Source organism: Falco punctatus (assembly GCF_963210335.1).
Source record: "Falco punctatus genome assembly, chromosome: 16".
Lineage (NCBI taxonomy): Eukaryota > Metazoa > Chordata > Aves > Falconiformes > Falconidae > Falco > Falco punctatus.
In genome coordinates, this window is record NC_137596.1 from 274,806 (window position 1) to 294,274 (window position 19,469).

The window sequence follows — 19,469 nt, forward strand, 5'->3', positions numbered from 1 at the left end:
GCCTTTGCTACAGGGTAAACCTGCTGTTCCCTGTCCCAAAGTGTAGGTGTGCTTATCCCAGGCAGTATAGGGATTAGCTGAACAGCTTCTCAGACACACACTTACTTGCAGCACTGCTTCTTTATATTGCGCCCACCAAACTTGGGTTTGTCTAGACAGTTAGTACAGACACCACAGTCCTCTGGAACCTGACAGCCTGAACACTGCCCACAGCGCCTTGAGCGTCGGCCCTTCTTCACTGGAGGTTCTTGCTGTGCCTTGTTTCTGGTAACGGGCTTAATTGGCTTGATAGGTGGAGCAAGAGGTTCAGCCTCTTCTGAGCCAGCTATTGATGACTTATCTATCAAAAAAAGATTTCTAATGTGAATTCACTGATGTCAAAGAGTGTTTCAGGAGGGTCTAATTTTCTAACAGAATTTATTCCATTAAGCATAGATTCATCTGCACACAAGGGGTGCGTGTGTGTATACACATAGGTATGTACATGTATATGTACACACACCCCTCAGCAGAACAAAAGTGCAGAAGACTTGTTTATAACAATTACCAGTGGTTAAAAGCATGAAACCTGTTTGAGTGGCATTGTAACAGAGCTGTTCAACATACTTTCCCTTGTTAATCACTCGAAGCCCGTATTTTGAGCAGTCAACAAAAGCTGACTTAGATGAAAACCAAAAACTTAACTCACCATCGTTCCCCATGGAAGACAGTATCTTCTCTCGTTCTTCCCATGGTAAGGCACTCAGAGTGGGCATGTCATCAGGAAACACTGCTCGCTTGCGGCCCAGTGCAACAGCTGCTCTCCTGCAAACATGTTTTATTCGTGGTCCTCGGACTGACGTTTCCGATGAATCACTCTCTTGTCCCTAGATTTCAGAAGACAAGAACAGACAGTATTCCTAAGAATGGTACCAAAATGAGGCTGGGAAACATGCAACAGAAACTTCTAAATGACCTAAAAAGGGTTAATTTGTATCTTAGCTTGCTCTTTGTAAGAACTGGGATAAAGACCCTCACCCTTCTAAGGCTTGGTTACCAACAGAAGGATAAACTCAAAAGAACAATAGGTTTTACTCATTTGGGATTACAAGGTTAAGTTTCTACCTGTTAGTGGAAAGCAAGTTCTCTCATGAAGGCATGTTACCAAGGCACTGGTATCATAGAAATTGGCATCAGCTGGAATTAAGCTAACATTCAGAGCTACGTGATCCAGCAGAAGCCAGAAGTAAACCAAGGTGTTTGATAGCTTTGTAGCTGCTGGCCTTTAAGATGAGGGGCTTGTGTTTAATGAGGTGCTAAAAGAAACTTAGTGTTTTAGTGTTATTCTCCACATTTTCACGATAGGGTTCTGAAGTATCTCCTACAAAAAGAACTCCCTCAAACAGGTAATTGTGAGGGCCTGGGCTGTTTCTGTACCAGACCAGACATACAGAAGGATGCACTTAATTTCAGAGATGAAAGCTTGAGAGTTTTCCCTTTAAAATATGCACTAGCAATTTTCAACACTAGTGCCATTAAGGAAAGTAACAGCTTAAATAAAAAGGAAGCATTCTCTGAAAGCATATTTTGTACCTTTCTGGCAGCTAAAAAGGACTGCAGAAACAGGCATTTTTGGCATGGGGGAGAAGGGAGAGAGGAAAGCAGGAGGAGGCAGTCCCCCAGTCAGATGCAAAACCCCAATGGATATTACTCCTGCCCATAAGTGACAGATCATCACTGTGTAAAGTTAAAAGAGAGAGACCAAGACCCACTTGATCTTCAGAAGCCAGCTTTACGCTTGAGAAGGGCCTACAAGAAACACTGAGGCCAAGACAGACTACTGCAGTTTGCTGGAACTGTGCTTTTAAGAGTGAGTACTACTCCTCTGATCACTTTGCTTGGATTTATTCAGAGAAACCTAATGAGCAACTACGCCGTACTGATCTCTAAAAATGCACACAGCTCTCCCCCCTGAGCAGCAGCTCCCTCTCCCCCTCAGCTTCTGCCCAGGGCTTCTCATTTTTGGATCATTTGCCATCTGTTACACTAACATCTGCTTAGCTCAGCACACTAATTCTTCACACTTAGGATATGAAAGCTACCTGTGACTTTCAGCACAAGTTCAAAATAAGATGTACTTTAGCAAAAAAAACCAAAACAATCCACCAAACCCCAAAAACATTGGAAAAAAGAATACCTGTGCTTTTGGCTGATCTGCTTGTTTGAGGGACTTGCTCTTCTCAATCTTGTACAGCTGGGCTTTTGCCTTTTTCAGAAGACTGGCCACTCTCTTGTCAGTCATTGGCAGTTTGTCTGCCTGAGCCAACATAGAGCTGATGGAGGACGCGGAATGTTTAACAGTGCTTGACGAGGGAGCAGGAAGACGCAGGGCTTTTTCCTTCTCCAAAGATGGCACAGCAGGGCTGAGGTCCAGATCTGATTTGTCTAACCCCCCTCTACCTTTCTTGGATGTTTTGGTTTTGATGGCTACCGTATCTACCAGAGTAGCAGTGGAAACGTCTGCTGTGGGATCTATTGCTGTAGACTTCTTCCGCCCAGCAGTTTTCCTGGCAGATGATGATGCTGCAGCGTCTTCGCTGACAACTTTTTCTTTGGGCATTTTACCTACAGGAAACAAAGCAGAGCTGCTCTGAATTTCTGACCCTTTTCTCCTTTTCTCTTTCCTTGACTCCCGTTTGTTTTCCTTTTCTCTCTCCCTGTCTTTCTCTCTGCTCTTGTCTTTCTCCAGGCTTTTGTCAGCATCTTTGTCTTTGGAGAGTTCCTCTGCTGCCCTATCCTTGTTTCTGCCTCTCTCCGTCTGGGGACTCGGCGTGAACCAGGGGAAGAGAGGAGTAGGGCTACTAGATGAGAAAGGCTCTGCTGGAGTGCTAGTCTGCTTCCTCGGTCTCTGGCTTCTTTCTGCCGACTCTCCAGACTGTGTTAGGGAATGGGAAGGAAAAGTAAAAGTTGAATTTAAGGCACTAGTGGCAAGAGAACTAACAGAAATGCTAGTTAATGAGGAAGAGACAGAAGACTGTGGGGTGAGAGTTGTCAGGTCAGAGGTACTAAGTCTCCCACTTCTCGTCCTCATGGAGTGCGAAGGAGATCTGGGTTCCGATCGGATGGGGCTAAATACTCTCCTCTTTCGCTTCCGAGAGGAGGCACCTGTTGCAGAGGTTCCTGTAGTGGCGCGACCAACCGATGAGGGCAGAGTTACAGACTCAAAGATCCTGGAATGAGCCTCACTCGGTGTGAATCGGGGAGCTCTCAGCAGAGGACTTCTCTTGTGAATGTCAAACCTTGTTCCAGAGTGAAGAGAAAACAAACGTGCTGGAGCTGTCGCACCTGGTGTTGAGAAGCCAGATGCAAACCCAACATCCTCCGGTGTCAGTGGTGGGGGCCTGAAGTTGTCGAATATCGGTTTGCGAATAAGACCCTCTTTGGCATATTTTGCTGATGAGAAGTACTGCGGTTCTGACCTGGAATGCTTCAGGGAGGTCCACCTAAATGTTGGCTCTCGCAGAATTGACTTCCGTTTCTCTTGCATCGGTGCAGCAGAGGCAGGAAGAAAGGGTGAGGCTAATGGTATGGTAGGAGGCATAAGCCAAGGGGTATGGTCTGAAATGCTGGAAGCAGGCTGCAGTGGCGGGGGAGGAGTAAGCAAAGGGGGAGGAGGAGAGGAGGACGACTGCTGCTGTGGCACACTGGGTAAGGCCGACAACTTTTTAGCAGTCCGCTGGCCAAAACTTCTTTCTGTTATTGAAAATCTTCTGTTTCTCCTATCGCTGTTATCATTTTCAGGGGACTGAGAAACAGGTAGTGGTGTGTGAACTTCTGGAGTATTGCTTCGCTCCTCAGAAAGCATCTGCATCTCCTCAGAAGCCTGGGAGTCTGTAGAAGTATCCACACTGGGGCTACTGGACCGTGAGGAGTCTGAAGACATCTGAGATGAATGCTGAGAAGCAGCACTGGACTTTTCACTGGAGCCACAAGACGTAGCGCTGAACCTGCTGTTTGGTGTGGATTCTAGTCTGGATATTTTAATAGGAGGATCGTAGTCTTCATCCTCAATAAACCGCTTGGGTGTTTTAATGATCCGTGAAGAGATAGCACTCACAACTGGCATGATGAACTGTCGGATATTTTTAAGCTGGGTTCTCCCCTTCCTGCCCTGCAGTTTGGCTGCCTCTTTCTCAATCTTCTTTTGCGCTCCCTTTTTAGCCCTCTGCAAAAGTTGCTTAGCAATTGTGGCATCTGTCCTTTTGGTGGAAGGTATAATCCTCACGGGCTTAATCCTGCGTGGACTCTGTCTGACAGCAGTCTTCTCTTCTTTCATAAGAGGCGGCGTGCCATCCTTTTCTTTGCGAATCCTTTGGGGCTTCTCCAGCTGAGAGTTTATGACTAAGGTTGAGGAAGTCTTTAAACGTTCAGAGGATGGTGGCCTACCTCTCCTGCGCACGATCTGAACGCTCTTCCTCCCAATCTGAAGTTTTGCCCCAGGCTTAAATTTAGATTTCAGTGGGGAGAGTTTACTAGTTCTTAATTTCTTGATTTTAGTTGCCTGCTGAAACGTAGTGGATGGTGACCTTTTGATTTTTTTCAGACTCTCTTTTTCTTCTTTATTGCGTTTCTGAATGTCCGACGCATCCTTTACTTGTGATAGTTTGAACTTCACGCTTGTAAGTGTTGGCGGTCTTCCTCGTCTTTTTTCCCCACTCTTCAACTCCTTCTTCTTGACCTTCTCCATGGATGTGGTTTCAGACTTGCTTGAAGGGGAACACACTGATGAAGAGTCTGACAGTACAGTTGAACTTCGGTCTGAACTGCTCCGGGGCCTCCCGCGAGGCTTCCGTGGACTAGATTTAACTGAGAGGGAAGTAGAGAACGTAGAGCATACGTTACATTTCTTCAAGTATCAGATCAGTATTACCCAGGTCACACAAGTATTTTCTCAATATCAGTCATACTGCCCATCCAAGTTGCCAAGACATCTCAGTTAATCAATAAATAAAAATACAGTTTATCAATACATGTAAAGAGCACCTTCCCAACAAACCTCTTCTCCCATATAAAACATTAAGAGGATCATAATTTCTTTTTTTTTAAACACCACCTTGCCTTTTCACAACAACTGTATATGCAATGGCACAAAACCACTATCAACCTAACGTGGAGAGGGATCAATAATACTTAGGGGCACGTGCCAATATTAGCAGATCACATCTACATGACAGGAAACAAAAAAACCCCAAACCAAACTTCCTTCTCTAGTACCATCCACTGCACTGCTAAGGGATAGGTCATTAAGGCAAAAACAACATACAGGGAGAGGCTGACACAAGATAATTTACTAAAAAAAATATATCTGCATTTAGCTTTGAAACACAGCTCTTGGCACTGATTTGGAATCACCAAGATGATGTGCAAGACTTGATTACTCACCTCCACCAATAAATTTCAATGCATACCCACCAAACCCAGTTATTCCGGGTCTGACAACATACTTCATTCTTCACTTGAAACACCCTACCAGGAAGGCTCTCCACAGCAGAACTTGCTGACAGGACCAAGCTTAGTAGATCATTGTGGGGAATAAGCAGGGTGCTGTGGTGAGAGTGTTTACTGACAAGAACCTAAATCAAAACTGAACTCATTCACCAGCAGTCCCATCATGATCTGATCCTACATCTTGAGATTTGAAAATGCAACAACTTAGCTGCTGCTTATCCTCAAGCATTCTATATTTGTTTTGTTTCCAAAAAAGTGAAGGTTCCAGTTACAGGTGATAAGAAGTCTACTGAGAGATACTGAAATGTTCAAATTAGCTTGAGATCTTTACTATTCAAATAATTGCCTCTCCAAAACACTATAACATGAGGTTTCCAATACTGGTTTAATCAGTATAACTCTTTTACCCAAAGCTTCCCTGTTCTGTAACAGATCAAATGTAAAGAGTCCAAAAACTAACCAAGCTGAATCCATACTGGGGTGGCTTTTATAGTGGATGAGATGTGATGGAACAAACAAGAGAGGCACAGCAAAACCATCACAAAGGAGAATATGAAGTCAACATTCAGTCCTGCAACTTGAACATACCTGTGGGGGACCTGGTGGGACTTCGTACTTTGACTTCTTCGTCTGAACCAAAACCTAAAAACTGTTCATCCTGCAATGAGAAAGTGGAGGGGAATTTGAAGACATGGATATTAGCATTAAAATGAACTTCACCATGACCAAAGCATGAAAGGATTCTAGGGGACCTCTCCCTCCCGAGGTAACATACAGGCAATTGTTCTAGCAAACGATTGACAAAAAGGAAATACAAATTTTACACATACATATAAAGCAGCTATAGTTCACAGCTGCAGAACGATCAGAAAGAGTTACAGGGAAACAAAGGACAATCATATATGGAAACCAACCCTTAACGCATAAGATCTGCTGCTCACATCAAACCGCACAGTTCTACTGTAAAAAGCTATTACTCAAACCACCCTAAAAGACAAACTCCAGCAAAAGAAGTGCTCCCATAGTCCTCTAGACTAAGTTCCTCCAAACTCATGTAAGCCTCTCAGGATGAGTGGAAGCATCTGAGGTCTGTAATTCTGCTCAAGCATCCTGGAGGTGGAACAAGACCTCAAGGCTCGCTCCAGTCCCTTCCCAACAGCTTCCCTGAGGAAGGGCTTGCCACCTGCTTCCACAAGACCCAACAGCAACACTTATGGCCCCTGGAAGGAAAATGCACGGTTTCAAGGCCTTTTTGGATCCCCCAGAGACTGGCATGCCTTCAGATAAATTCCATCCTGTCAGCTCCATCAAGCAACAACCTCTGAGTCTGGCTACGGAATAAGCAGGCTAAAACTACTGATGGGAAGACAGAGTCATCCCCAAGATGCAGGCATCATTCATGCACCCCAAGAGCCGCAGCCTGTCATAGCACCAAATACCTAAACTCACTGCAAACTAGTAAGGTGGCAGAGCAAGCTTTCTCTCAGAGGCACCCGAGGTTGCCTCCTCTCCTACGGTTCTCAGCAAAGTCATCACCAAATAAACAATTCCTTACTAAGGGACCACAACCTTTACTAATTGTTACATTTCAAACAATAATGAAATCAGTAGCCATGTAGGTAACATTATGGAACATCAAAGTCAATTTTCATAAGAATTTACTTGACTCTTGATTACAGTAAAGGTGGGTTTTGTTGTTGGTTTGGGTTTTAGTTTTGGGGGGGTGGGTGGTGGTGGTGCATGTTTGTTCAGGTTTTTTAATTCACTTCAGACTTTGTCTTTAGGAGAGATGAAAACCTGACTTCCATTGTAAAGCTCTTCCCTCCGACAGAGGCATGGTGCTAAAGGTACTCTGTTAACATCAATACAGGCCAATCCTATCTGTCCGCCACTGAAGTTTGTGGCACAGTTTTATTTATACATTGTTTCAGCCTTCTTAGTCCAAGTTCACCTCAAGGATTTATGTTCACCAGTCTAAAGTTTCCTCTGAACTTTGAAAACTGAGATGTGGCTTGTTGCTTGCTTCATTAAACTGCTGTGCAATGCAGTTGCATGCTAGAAAGTAACAGTGCTGTTTCTCTAACAATTTGAGTCTGCAAAGAGCTTTGAGAAAAGCAAGCACTGCAAGAACAGTGCAACACTGAATAGCAGAAGGTAAGCTGTGCAGTGAAGTAACACCCTTCCCTGATGCAGCTTAGCGCTGATAAAAAACTCTGTCAAAACTGTGCCTTCTTTCCCCCTTGTGCTTTCTACATGAATTTCTAATTCACATACTTACAGGACAGACCACAAAGAAAATCTTAGCTACTGAAACCACCGCCTAAAGAAATTAAGCCCCCCACATTGAATTCTCTACACCTCTGTCTACAGAAAAGTCATGATGTGATAAAAAGGGCTTAAGACAAACTATTTCTCAAAATTTTCTGCTTGGTTTCTGTTTGATGAGCCTTGGTATTAAACAATTCAAATATAGTAAATATTCTGAACAGAAGGCCATTCAAGTTCTCAACACAGATTATGCTCTAGCGAGCCAAATATAACACATAGGAACCTAAGCTGCAGTTCATAATTGCTGTAAGCAATTATCAGCACACATTGCTGCAGAAGGGGACAGTCCTGCCCTTCCTCGCATTCTTGCTGCCTATCTGCCCTTAAAAGTTGCAGCAGCAATGCCAAGAAAACCAGAAAAAGCAATGATAACACAATGTAAAATAAACAGAATTACGCCAAAATGCATTGTTTCTACCCAAGGAACCTTGTATCACGCAGAACCCTCCCCTACCTGAGACCTTTCCCTGAAAGGGAAAAGCCACCACCTCTCAACTTTAATCCTAGGGTAACAAAACCGGAGTGAGAAAGAACGCAGCACTGCCGGCTGCCTGCTCCCAGCACTGCGGACCAAGGGCCCGCCATGCCCGCCTGCCACTCCCCGAGCACGTGGGCTCACTGCAAGATGTAAACACTGCTGCGCAGGCACTGCCCGTGCCCGGATGTGTGCCCGGGGAGAGGGTCCTCAGCACCAGCAAAGGGAGAGGCTGCCAACAGAGGCACATTCGGGCTGAGATGGTCCAAACACTGAGAATGCAAGCAGAAAAATAACAAGCTACCTATGAATGGTCAGGTTCAGAAATGCAAAGGGAACAGCCCCTCACCCCACATCATCTCTTCTTTGTTAGGCTACCAAAAATTGACATTTGCAGCATTTTCAAACACACAATCACGTGCACATAGCATTCACCGGGTACAGGGAAAGGTTGAATAATGCTGACTTTTGTGGGTATGAGCACATCCCCCCTGAGGAAACGGAACTTACTGTCGCAAGCAGAGCGCTCCTAAGACATGTATACAGCCCCTTATAGGGGAATCCTATAGACTGCCTGGTGAAAAAAATATCAGTGATTTCCTTCCATGAAACAACTAATTTCCAAGTCTCCCAACTCCAATGAAACAGCTTCCCAGCACTTCCCTCATTTGCTGCGCAGGAACAGCTCTGAGCAAGGGGCAACTCGTGGCTGCCCCTCCAGAGCTGCACTGCTACAAACACACAGCTGTCCCTACCACAACGCCAATGTATGCAGCTCTAAGGACTAGTCTCATTCCCAACAAACTGACTAAAGCACTAGATATTAATTAGTTATTTTTGGGAAGGGTAACAGAGGCAATGAGTTGTTGACAAGATTAAATTAGAGACCATCCCTGTCCAGAGAGGCAAGCAAGTTCAGTGTAATCTAACATAACACCTTACACTAGAATCAGTTACTGGCGCTTGTCTTAAACATGTGTGAGATGCTCATTGCTGGCCAATGACTGCAAACCTCCAGTTCTAAAGAAAGAGATGCATCTAATACTAAACACAGTCTCACACAGTTGCAAATAAAAATCACCTCATATGTAACAACAAAGCTACAAAGGGGCAGCCTGCGTGCAGTTAGGCCTTAGGAACAGAGAACAAGTATGCATTTAAAGTTATGACTTGACAGTCTGGTGTTCAAAGGTACCAGCATCATGTGACAGAAGTGTATTTTCTGCTAACTGCTCTCCTGCCCAGAGCAGGACACTGGGCCTGAATGCACATGAGAACCCATCGCCCGGCTTTCTAATGCTCCAGCCACCCCTCCACCTTTTCATAATTCTTTATGAAACAGAAGAGGTATTCGGCTTTTACGTTCCCCAAGAAGTTTGCTCCGATCTGCTTCCCCGCTGCCTGGCCTGGACAAGAATTTCCATACAAGCACCTGGTGAAGACCGTTGGAGAGATGGGGAAATAACTCCTGATTTCTGTGGGAGGATTCCACCACCCCTCCCCCATTCCTGCTATCTTGAAATGCCTACCCTCAGCCCAGCTATTCCAGCTACCTCTGACAGATACACCTTCTCCACAAGAATCTGGAGGCTAGGACCATGAAGTGAACAACAAAACACTACCAACAGTCTCTACTTGCATCTGCCTCCAAGTTCAGGTGGCTACTGTGAATGTTTTCTTCATGTCCTACAATCCTTATTATTTTATTTACCGCTACTAAAATCAGTACTTCCTGTATTTTTTACAATAGCCTGTCATAATCCACAATTGGAACCAGCACTATGTTTACACTGAGCTCTGTTACCTGACTTTTCCAATGGGATACATTCATTTTGGCTTTGGCCCAATATCATGGGGATTGTTTTTTCTCATTTCCTACCAAGTGGCCACCAGAAGCGCCTATGGTAAAAAGGTTTTCTCCACAAAATTACCGCTTTGGCTTAATTTAAAACTACAAGTAGCATGACCAATGCACCATTCATGTTTGTTCAACAGCATTCTTGAGTGTATTGGTGAACTCAAACTGGTCATTCTCACTATCTGAGAATGCAGCCTTGTAACTTATCAGAGAAGACTGAGAAGGCCATGAAGTACCAGTAAGCAACTGCCAGGCTAAAGCATCCAGTCAGCTATCAGACATCAAAATGCAGTTTTGGGGCAAATTAAGCAGGAACAGCTTCCCTCCCATTTTTCAGAAGTGACTATAAAGCACGACAGATGGAGAGTGATTAAAAACCATAATGATTTTGAATGTGACCTCATTTACCTGAGAAAGAACAATGAAACACAAAAAAGGTCACTCGGGATTATAAATAAAAGGATGAGGGAAGGCTTGTCCTCATGTGCAAGACACGAAGCCTAACGAAGCAGGCAAGGGGGGGGGATCTCTCCATATGCAACAGGGCTTTCATGTACATCTCCGACTCAAACACCAAGCTATCTCAGCTGGTTTAAACCTCGAAGTTGCGACCACATGAAGAAAGGCTTCTCCTGAAGTCACGCAGCTACTACAGGAACACAGGAGTTGCAAGCACATCTCTATTACAATGTTCTTGGGCAAAATTACTTTTCAAGAATTTCAGATTAAAGATCTTTGAGGAAAATCCACCTTCCAATGAGAAGCTATCCCTGAAGGTACTGACTGATGTTCCAATCTCTGTCTGCAGAATAATAGTATAACCTGTACCACTACAGATAAACGAAGTTGCACAAGGCTGTCATCAGAGCTGTCAGAAGCACTAAACCAGCAATGCAGCTGTTCCAAGCAGCTCTTGAAAAGGTTTATTTAATTTTACAATAGAATCATCCAAGCAATGCTTTGCTTCTTTTCTTGTTCACCATCTTGGTCTTGCCACCAGTTATGCAGCACCTCATCTTCTTGTAAAGAGATAAGCTATTTTTAGAAGCTCATTCAGAAGCCTGCTTAGTAACTACGGCACAATATTTAACAGACTCTTCTTTCAGCGGAGTAAACGTCCTCTGAGGTTGGCACTAAGTAACCCTGAGATAAATGCTGGGCACACTCTGCACTCGTGTCAGGAGCAGAGTCATCTGGGAGTTCAGGGAGATGCTTCCCAAGCAACTGCTTGCGATGCAATGTTGCTAATAAACAGTGGAGCACTTGGGGTTACTGTTGTGTACTGACTTGGCTGAAGGTCCACTTGTCCTTTTGTTCTTTAACTAGACAAAAGCTCTGAACAGGAGTGACGCACATTCTGCTGGGGCTTCACCTCGAAGTGGCACCAATCTACACAGCATGTCCTGAGAGCACAGAACAGCTCTTGGCTGGGTCACCTCCACACAACCCCCAAATGAGAACAATGGGAAGATACACCCCTGCAACTGTGCTGCAGCTGTACCCTCAGCAACCAACCATGACAATACAACCATGAATAGGGCTGCAGCTTCCAGAGTCCCTCGGATGACACCTAATTTTAGAATTAGAAAGAGCAAACTACTGTTTATAGGGCTTAAGTGCAGAGAGCACCCATTCTGACAGTATCAGCCAGTGTGCAGACCAGTTTTGCCAGCTTGCTAGGAGGGAAATGAGAATATCCACTGTTAAGAGGTAACTACAGCTAGGCACTTGCTACCTGGCCAAACCACGAGCAGCAGAACAGACTAACTTGCAGCAGCGGCCCACTAACAAAACACAATTGATCCCTGCTTTCCACAGAATGCCAGTGCCATCCTGGATGAGAAATCCTGATTTACAAGTTCCACTCTGAACAAAGAAGGGTTGCTTGTTAAAGCACCTGAAACAGTCTCATTCTGCTTACAACAAGCTTTCAATACCACCTCCGAGGAAGAAGGTCAGCCAAACTATTACCTAGAAAGACTTAGCTTGCATGCCGCCAGAGAAAAGCAAGACCAAAGCCTCTCAGACCACATCTAAGAGACCACTGGCAACACATCGCTTCTGGCAAGCATAATCCCTCTCTTCCCTCATTCAATCAAGTACATTTAGAAAGCAATGCTGCAGCTGGACTTGGACAACTCAGGAAAGAATTCTGGAGCTTGCTGTTAAATAGAAGTAGGCACAACTAACAGAACTGCACCAAAGTGGTGGGTTGCAAAACATGAGATACTTCTGCATGCACATGGCTATGCTCTGAATTTGCTGTATGGATGCATTAACGAAATCTTTACTAGTGGCAAACTCATCTTTCGCTCCTAAAGAAACGTACAGAAAGAAAGAAGCAAAGCATGGAAGTGTTATTAAAGTCAGACTACACTTTGTAGCTTGGCTCAGGGGGGAACAGCTCATGCCTGCACAGGAATTTTGTGGTATCCCTTTACCTCAAGGTCCAAGAATTCACTCGCTGCTGGTGTACAACCAGCACAACTGTGGACTGACTTTAATGAACTGCAATAATCTCAGTAAAAAACAAGATCATCAAACCCCCAGATGCTTATGTTGCATGGGCACTTAGCTAAAAGGATTTAATTGCCAGAGAAGCATCACATTTGATTAGTCTGCATGAACCCACATTCTTTGCCACAGCCATCCCCAGTGTTCACCAACACTGGAGAGAGATGTGAGATGCAGCAGCTTGTCAGCAACTCCCTTTGTCTGCCCTTCAGCAATACTTTCCTGGACCTCCTAAGATATTGGAGGGGATGAGGATGTCTTTCAATAAATGCCAGATAGTTTCCTCAAGTAATCTACAGCTGGAGTAACAAACCTCTGCTAGTTTGTGACCTGAACCAGAAAAATGATGTCCCTCTACTGCAAGGCTCCCTCTGAACGCAGGTTACCCATGTTTCTGTTGACTGAAACCAAATACAACCGAAACACGAACAAAATGCCTCCTCGCCGTGGTTTTACATCATGTAAGACAGTGCCTTTTCCCACCTAATTCTCACTGCTTAAAAGCTGTCCAGGCAGCAAGTTCTGGCATGGCAGCTGGAAAACCAGCAGCAAGTGTGTTCTCTCACACATGTCCGCAGGAGAAAAGTGCCTGAGCACACCCTTACCTGCTCACTTGGGGAAGCCATTGGCACCATTTGACATGCACTCAACAGGTCTGGAGGATGTAGCCTCAGCAGGGACGTGCTTGGAAGCTGCTTAAAAGAGGCTGAGAAGCAAACTAATGACTCAAAAAGTTACCCGATCTCTTCCCTCATTTCGTCCAAACATGGTATAGTAAAACCGGTAGTTCAGCGCTTTAATGACAATACAGAAGCACACAGTGAAACACCATTGCAAGAGTCTGTCCCATGAGTTTTCCAGCTGAAGGAAATGTGACGCCAAAAAGCCCGTGGAGCAAACTGGTCAGCGCACACTGCTGCTGCTTCTGAAACTGCCTCACCTCCCTGCTGCTGCTGTCCTTCAAAATTGATACAGCTTCCTTTGAAAACAGCTTCTCATGGGAATCCCAAATTCCTTTCCACCAAAAAGCTTCACAAAACCACTCCTCTGAGAGTTTAAAATACCACGTAACATTGGAAACTCACCAGCATGGTTAAAACATGTACTTTTATTTTCACGCTTCTGATGAAGGAGCACCCCCAGCCTTCAGAAAGAAAAAGCATAAAGGAGACCCCCATCTCTTGGGCCATGATCTGTACCATCTTCCCCATGCATCTTTTGTTTTACACCAATGCCTACAAGCAGTTATCTCACCAAGCACCTGCAGTAATCGTGTTACAAGTAACAGGCAGGGCTCTACACCTCTACTTCACAGACTAAACACCCAGTCAGTTTTACAGTGACCATTCAACATAACATTAGGAGAGGAAATTTTGAGGCAGAGTTTTAATGACTGCGGAGGGAGAAAAGAAATTATCTGTACTTCTAGCTCAGGTGTGACTGTGGCAGCAGCATGGAAGCCACTCCTTCCTCCCAGCACATGGATCTGGTACTGTTTCAAAACAAGCCAGCCACCAGCAAACATCCACAACTCCAACATTTACCTCATAAAAAATTACAATCCATGCGTCATGACAGCAGTGCTACTAGAGACACCATCATCACTGCTATGTTCCATTTCAAACCTCAAGTTTTTGCAACTTTCAAGCTGATGCAGATTTATGAAGTAAACTGTCAATGTGCATCCAATACGCTCTCAACTTTTATGTCCCAAAGCTTCAATTAAACAGCGAGGCAGCTCTAAAATGACAGGCATACAACATACTTAACCACGCACAAGCTTCTTTTATACCAAATATTGATGTAGCAAATCAAGAAAACACAGCAAGATTTCCCCTATTACTAAAGTGCCATTCACATCAAGCAGAAAGGACAACACGCAGGATAAATGCTACCGCTTCCAACCAGTTATAGCTTTACTGTGCAAAAAGTCCCATTCTATGTGTTGTCATCCCCCATCCCCGTTCCCCTCTCTGCAGCTCTTGTGGTGTCAAAATCAGGTATCATAATGCTGCTACCTTAAAGTGAGCCAGTTCTGAGATAACTCGGCGAAACACAGAGCTACAGCAGAAGTCAAGGATTCATACCAAGTCACCAGAAACCCAGAGAGAACAGAGCAATGCCTCAGAATTCTGGTACTTTTTAGATGAGAAATAGTCTTGCTACATACTACAAAATGGCCAAGGAGACAACAGAAAGACAAAGTATAATACCTGCTCTGGACTTCTACCTTTTTTGTTACAACAAATTTTGACAGTAACGCACAACTTCAACAGGTACTTACACAAGCAAACACTGGAATGCAGCATGCCACCAAGAGGTCAAAAAAATAAGCACACAGAGCAGAAGTAGTACGTAAAAAGATAACAGAGCTTCTTCCCCTCATCACCATGGGCTCCTGGACTCAAGACAACCACTCCGGGTTTACTCTTGATGCAGAATGCCAACTCAGCGGAAGATTTTAACTGGCTTGGTTCAGGGAATACCCTTGACCTGGTGCAAGAGAACTGTGTGAGCACCAGGCAGTTACTCAAAGGGCATGGTAAGCCCTAATAGGCAGAGCTCTTCTGGAAGCCCCCATCTAGAAGAACACCTCCACCCAAAGCAGGGTACCACACTGGCATCAGAACTTGGCTATTACAACACCAACACACAGCTGACCTCTCCTCTAAAGAGACCACAGGTGGCACCCATGTGCTGATTTCCTAGATCTGCTAGAGCTCTTTTCACAACCCTTGCTCTCACCCATAGAGAATTTGTACTGCAGGAGAGAAGAGTTTGCCCCACAGCTTCTGGTGACCGGCAACAGTGGTGTGATCTTCACTATGACTATATAACAAATGCAGAACAAGTCACTGGTCAGGAGAACTAGATTCTTAAATGTAAAAACGCTCTGTCTCTTGAGTATCACCAAAAGAAAGAAACCAACTCAGCGAACTAACAGTATGAATACTTGAGAGCATCTACTCTCTGAGCATGCTTGAGAATGCTAGCACATGCCACAATTCAGAGTGAGGGAAAGCATCACCCCTTCCCTGCTCACAAGTGGTCAGGTGAAGCTCAACCTACAGACACCAAGCCACAAAGAACTTCTATCATTACTTTCCACTGTATGTAATCTTGTTTGACAGAAGTTTTAAGTAGCTAAATAGAAAAAGTGATGCAAGAAGTAAAATTCTTAAGACCCAAGAAACACTGTCTTCATCAGCTGCTGGCACCAAGAATGTACCCAAGCTATTTTATTTTAAAGCAAAGACACACTAAAGGCCAAATTCACAAAGATCTTTCAAAGATGTTTTAGAGGGGTTTTTTGAGATGCAAAAATATACTCAAAGGGAACTGGAATTAACAAAAACCCAACAAACCAACCCAATGTCATCTTCGGGAAAAAACCCAACCAAAAAATGAACCAAGCAACTCACCTCCCCCCACATAAAAAGCTCCCCAGTTGTTAACTCTGTGGTCAGGTTGGTTAGCCATATTTCAGTCATTTCTGCCACTGAACTAGTGCTTGTAAAATATTAACTTCTTTCAAGCAGACCTGGTAAATTCCATTGAACCTAGTCTACTGCAAACAGAAAAATTTACAAGTATCCTAAACTACAGCCTTTAAGACACTGGTATTAAAGACAAGGGATGCTGGTGGGCAGTCTGAGTGAGAACCCCAAGTGCTGCACCAGCGAGGTGAAACGCGTTTCCATGATCAGCTCTGTGTGCACAGACATGACCCCCTTCCTCTCTGAACCGCAGCGGGCTGGAGCTGGAAGTCTGCAGCCCAGGAATTCCTCTAGCTCAGCTGTGAGCAAGTAGCTCCACTGCATGGCACCCAACTGAAAACACTGAAACCAAGCCGGAAAGACACAAGAAAACTGTATTTTTTATGTGTGTTTTAATAAACTCTGGTATTGCCAGCCATGGAAAAGCAAAGCAACTGCTCTTTAAATAGGCAAAAACCAGACAAAGATTTGCTCACCCACTCTGCAGCCAACAACCTGCCTGTAGAAGAAGGAACAGAACTGGCCTTTAAAAGAACCCCAAACAATAAAGTGCTCCGGTTAAAAGGACCTGGGGAATTTTGCCGGCACAAGGACGTAGCTAACAAGTGATGCAAAACAAAAATCAGGGGAAAGGAACACTGCAGCTTGTAGCAAGTAACACACCCCCATCATGTCTTCCCTGTTCTGTCAATAGGTGGGTTGTTGTCAGACTCTCGCTCTGTCTGCCTTAGAAAAGCTTAAAAAAAATTAAAAATGAAGGCAGGAAGAAGAGCAAGTCAAAAGAGGAGGGGGGGGCAGGGAGCGAGAGGGGGAAAAGAAAAAGGGCTGCCAGCGGCCTGGGTGCCAGGGAGCCCCTCTCGAACCGGGCCTCGGCTGCACGTCCAGGGCGGCAGAAGCCAGTGTGCGGCCCCACCGCGGGGCGCGCAGGAGGGGCCGACAAGCCGGCCCCCCGCCTCCCATAAGACGCGTTATCCCGCAGAGCATCCTCCGCAACGGGGAGAAACGAGAGCCCGGCTCCGCGCCCCGGTTCACCACCCGCGGGGAGAGAAGCCGCCGCCGCCCCCCGGCCCCATCCTACCTCCCGGTGGCGGGGAGCGCGCTCCTCACCCCCGCGGAGGGCGCGGGAGAGGGAGCGGCGGGAGGAGGATAATGGAGGCGGCGGCGGGGAAGACACACCGGCGGCAAGTCGCGTGCGCGGGGAGGGACGGCGCGGCGCGGAGGCGGAGGGTGGCCGGCACCCACCCGCCCGCGGCCCCCCCCTCCCCGCGGGCGAGCGGCGGCGGCCCGGCGGCGGGGCGCGCCCTTTGTGCGGGGAGCGGGAGCGGCGGCGCGGGCCCCGCGGGCGCAGTAGGTGTGTCTGGGCGGCGCGGGCACGGGCTGTGCGGGCAGGGGGTGTACCGCCCGCCGGGGCGGAGCGGGGATGCTGCGGGCCGGGACCCGCGGTCCGCGCCGCGCCCTCACTCCCCGCCGCCGCCGCTCCCACCCTCCCCTCCCCTCCCCTCCCCCCTCCGGCCCCCCCGCCCCTCCTCACCTCTCCGCTGCCCGCCTCAGCACCGCAGGCCGCGCGGAACCGCCGCAGGTTGATGCCGATGGCGGCCGAGACCTGGAGCGCCGCATCGAAGCCGGGTCCCACCCCGGCCGCGGGGCCCCCCGAGCCGCCAGAGCCCGACGCTGCCCCGCCTCCCCCGCTTCCCGCCGCCCCGCCAGAGCACGGGCCGCTGCGTTCCCCCTCGCCCGCTGCCGCCGGCGCCGCCGGCGGCTCGGCGGCTCGCAGGCTCCGCACGGCCGGCACCCGCAGCCGGGACCCCCCCAGCCCCCGGCGGCCCCAGCCGCCGCTGCCGGGCCGGGCAGGGAAGCGCCACCGACCGCTGTGCGCCATCTTTACTGTGAGGCGACGAGCCAGAGAGCGGGGCTGGGCCGCGCCCCGCGCCCTGGATAGCGCTTCACCGGCCCGCAGAGGTACTGAATAACAGCGGGTGCCATGCAGGTTGCGGGGCCCCGCCATCCCGCCGCCCGGGCGCCTGAGTAAGCCATGCGCGACGGGTGCTAGCCCGGCATAACGCTGGGCAATATGCACGGCCCTGGGCCCGCGCCCCGGCGCGGCCCCCCGTCCTGGATATCGCAGCCGTCCGCCACCGCGGCCCGTCATAGCTCGAAGCACCATGCAGACGCGGGGCTCCTGGCTAGCGGGCCCCAGAACCTGGTTGCCGCATAACGGAGCCACATGCAGCCCGCATAACCGCGACGGCAATACCGAGCGAGAGGGCGAGCCGCCGGCGCCCGGGACCGCGCATACGACATAGGCCGCTCCGCCGGCCCCCTACATACGCCGGGCCGTATGCGGGGCGCGGGGCGCCGCTCGGCGCGGCCCCGGGCCCGGCCGGGTGCACGGGGCCCGGCCGGGTGCGCGAGGCGCGCGCGGGCGCCCCTCATACAGGCAGCGCGCAGCCGGGGCGCGGAGCCGGTGGCGGGGCGGGAGGGCGGCAGGCCGGTCCAGGCCTCCCGACAGGGCTCCTCACCCCCCGCGGGGACCCCGTCGGGTCCCCATCGGCCGCAGCCGCCTTTCTCCCGGGCTGGTGCTGGGCTCAGGGCATGCCCGGGCTCTCCCTGAGGCGGGGAGAGCAGCCGCCCAGGTGAGGCGGAAGGGGCAGCAGCGCTGAGGTACCGTGAGCTGGTGGTGTCCGCTTCCGACCTGCTCCCCCTCACCCTGCTTGCCTTATGTGCCGGGCCGGTGTCCCGCCGGGTGCCAGGACGAAGGTAATGGCGATGGCACCAGGCTGGCAGCTCCACCTGGTCCCCGGTGTCACACCGCAGGCTCACCTTCATCTTGTACAGCACAGCGAGAACAGGGTTAACATCCAACGAGTGCCTGCTGTATTCCTGGAGAAAAACAACACTGCAAACACACAAGCATTGGTTATAAAACCTCTTTGTGTGGGGAACATAAAATATCTGTTTCCTGTAAAGCTTGTCAACTGAAGGGAGAGAGTGACCGAGGAGAAGAAGGTTGTTTGCCCCTTACAGAAGCAACCAAACGACATCTGTTATGTTAAAAAGGATGGAAAAGCTTCTGGAGCCCGCTGAGTTTAGAGATGCCTCTTCTGCTTATTTCACACTTGATGCACTGCCGGCATTCTGCTTTGGGAGCAGGGCTAGCGTGGCTTCTCATGAGGACTTCCAGGGAGGAATATTAAAATTAGATGGTTTCTGTCTCCCTAGGGAGTGTGAAGGGGACTGGAGTGTTTACAAGTTCTCCCATGCTTTGCTAGTTGAGTTTAATCCCATCCTCCCACTGAAGTGAGCTTGACAG

The 19,469-nt window shown here is 48.0% G+C and overlaps 1 protein-coding gene across 3 annotated transcripts in view; it reads right to left on the bottom strand.

Moving 5' to 3' along the window:
* KMT2A (lysine methyltransferase 2A) overlaps positions 1-19,469 on the bottom strand; it is a 51,228-nt gene that overhangs the window by 31,012 nt on the left and 747 nt on the right. For 2 of the 3 annotated variants that reach the window (XM_080366883.1, XM_080366882.1), the window contains exons 1-5: positions 17,691-18,831; positions 6,076-6,145; positions 2,177-4,845; positions 689-866; positions 106-340 (exon numbers count right to left, since the gene is read on the bottom strand). In XM_080366883.1, coding sequence (XP_080223009.1) covers positions 106-340; positions 689-866; positions 2,177-4,845; positions 6,076-6,145; positions 17,691-18,323 — 3,785 coding nt within the window. In that variant the 5' untranslated portion in view covers positions 18,324-18,831. Of the gene's footprint in view, positions 1-105; positions 341-688; positions 867-2,176; positions 4,846-6,075; positions 6,146-17,690; positions 18,832-18,874; positions 19,056-19,469 lie in introns of those variants that run through there. The other variant, XM_080366884.1, reaches the window with a different exon arrangement.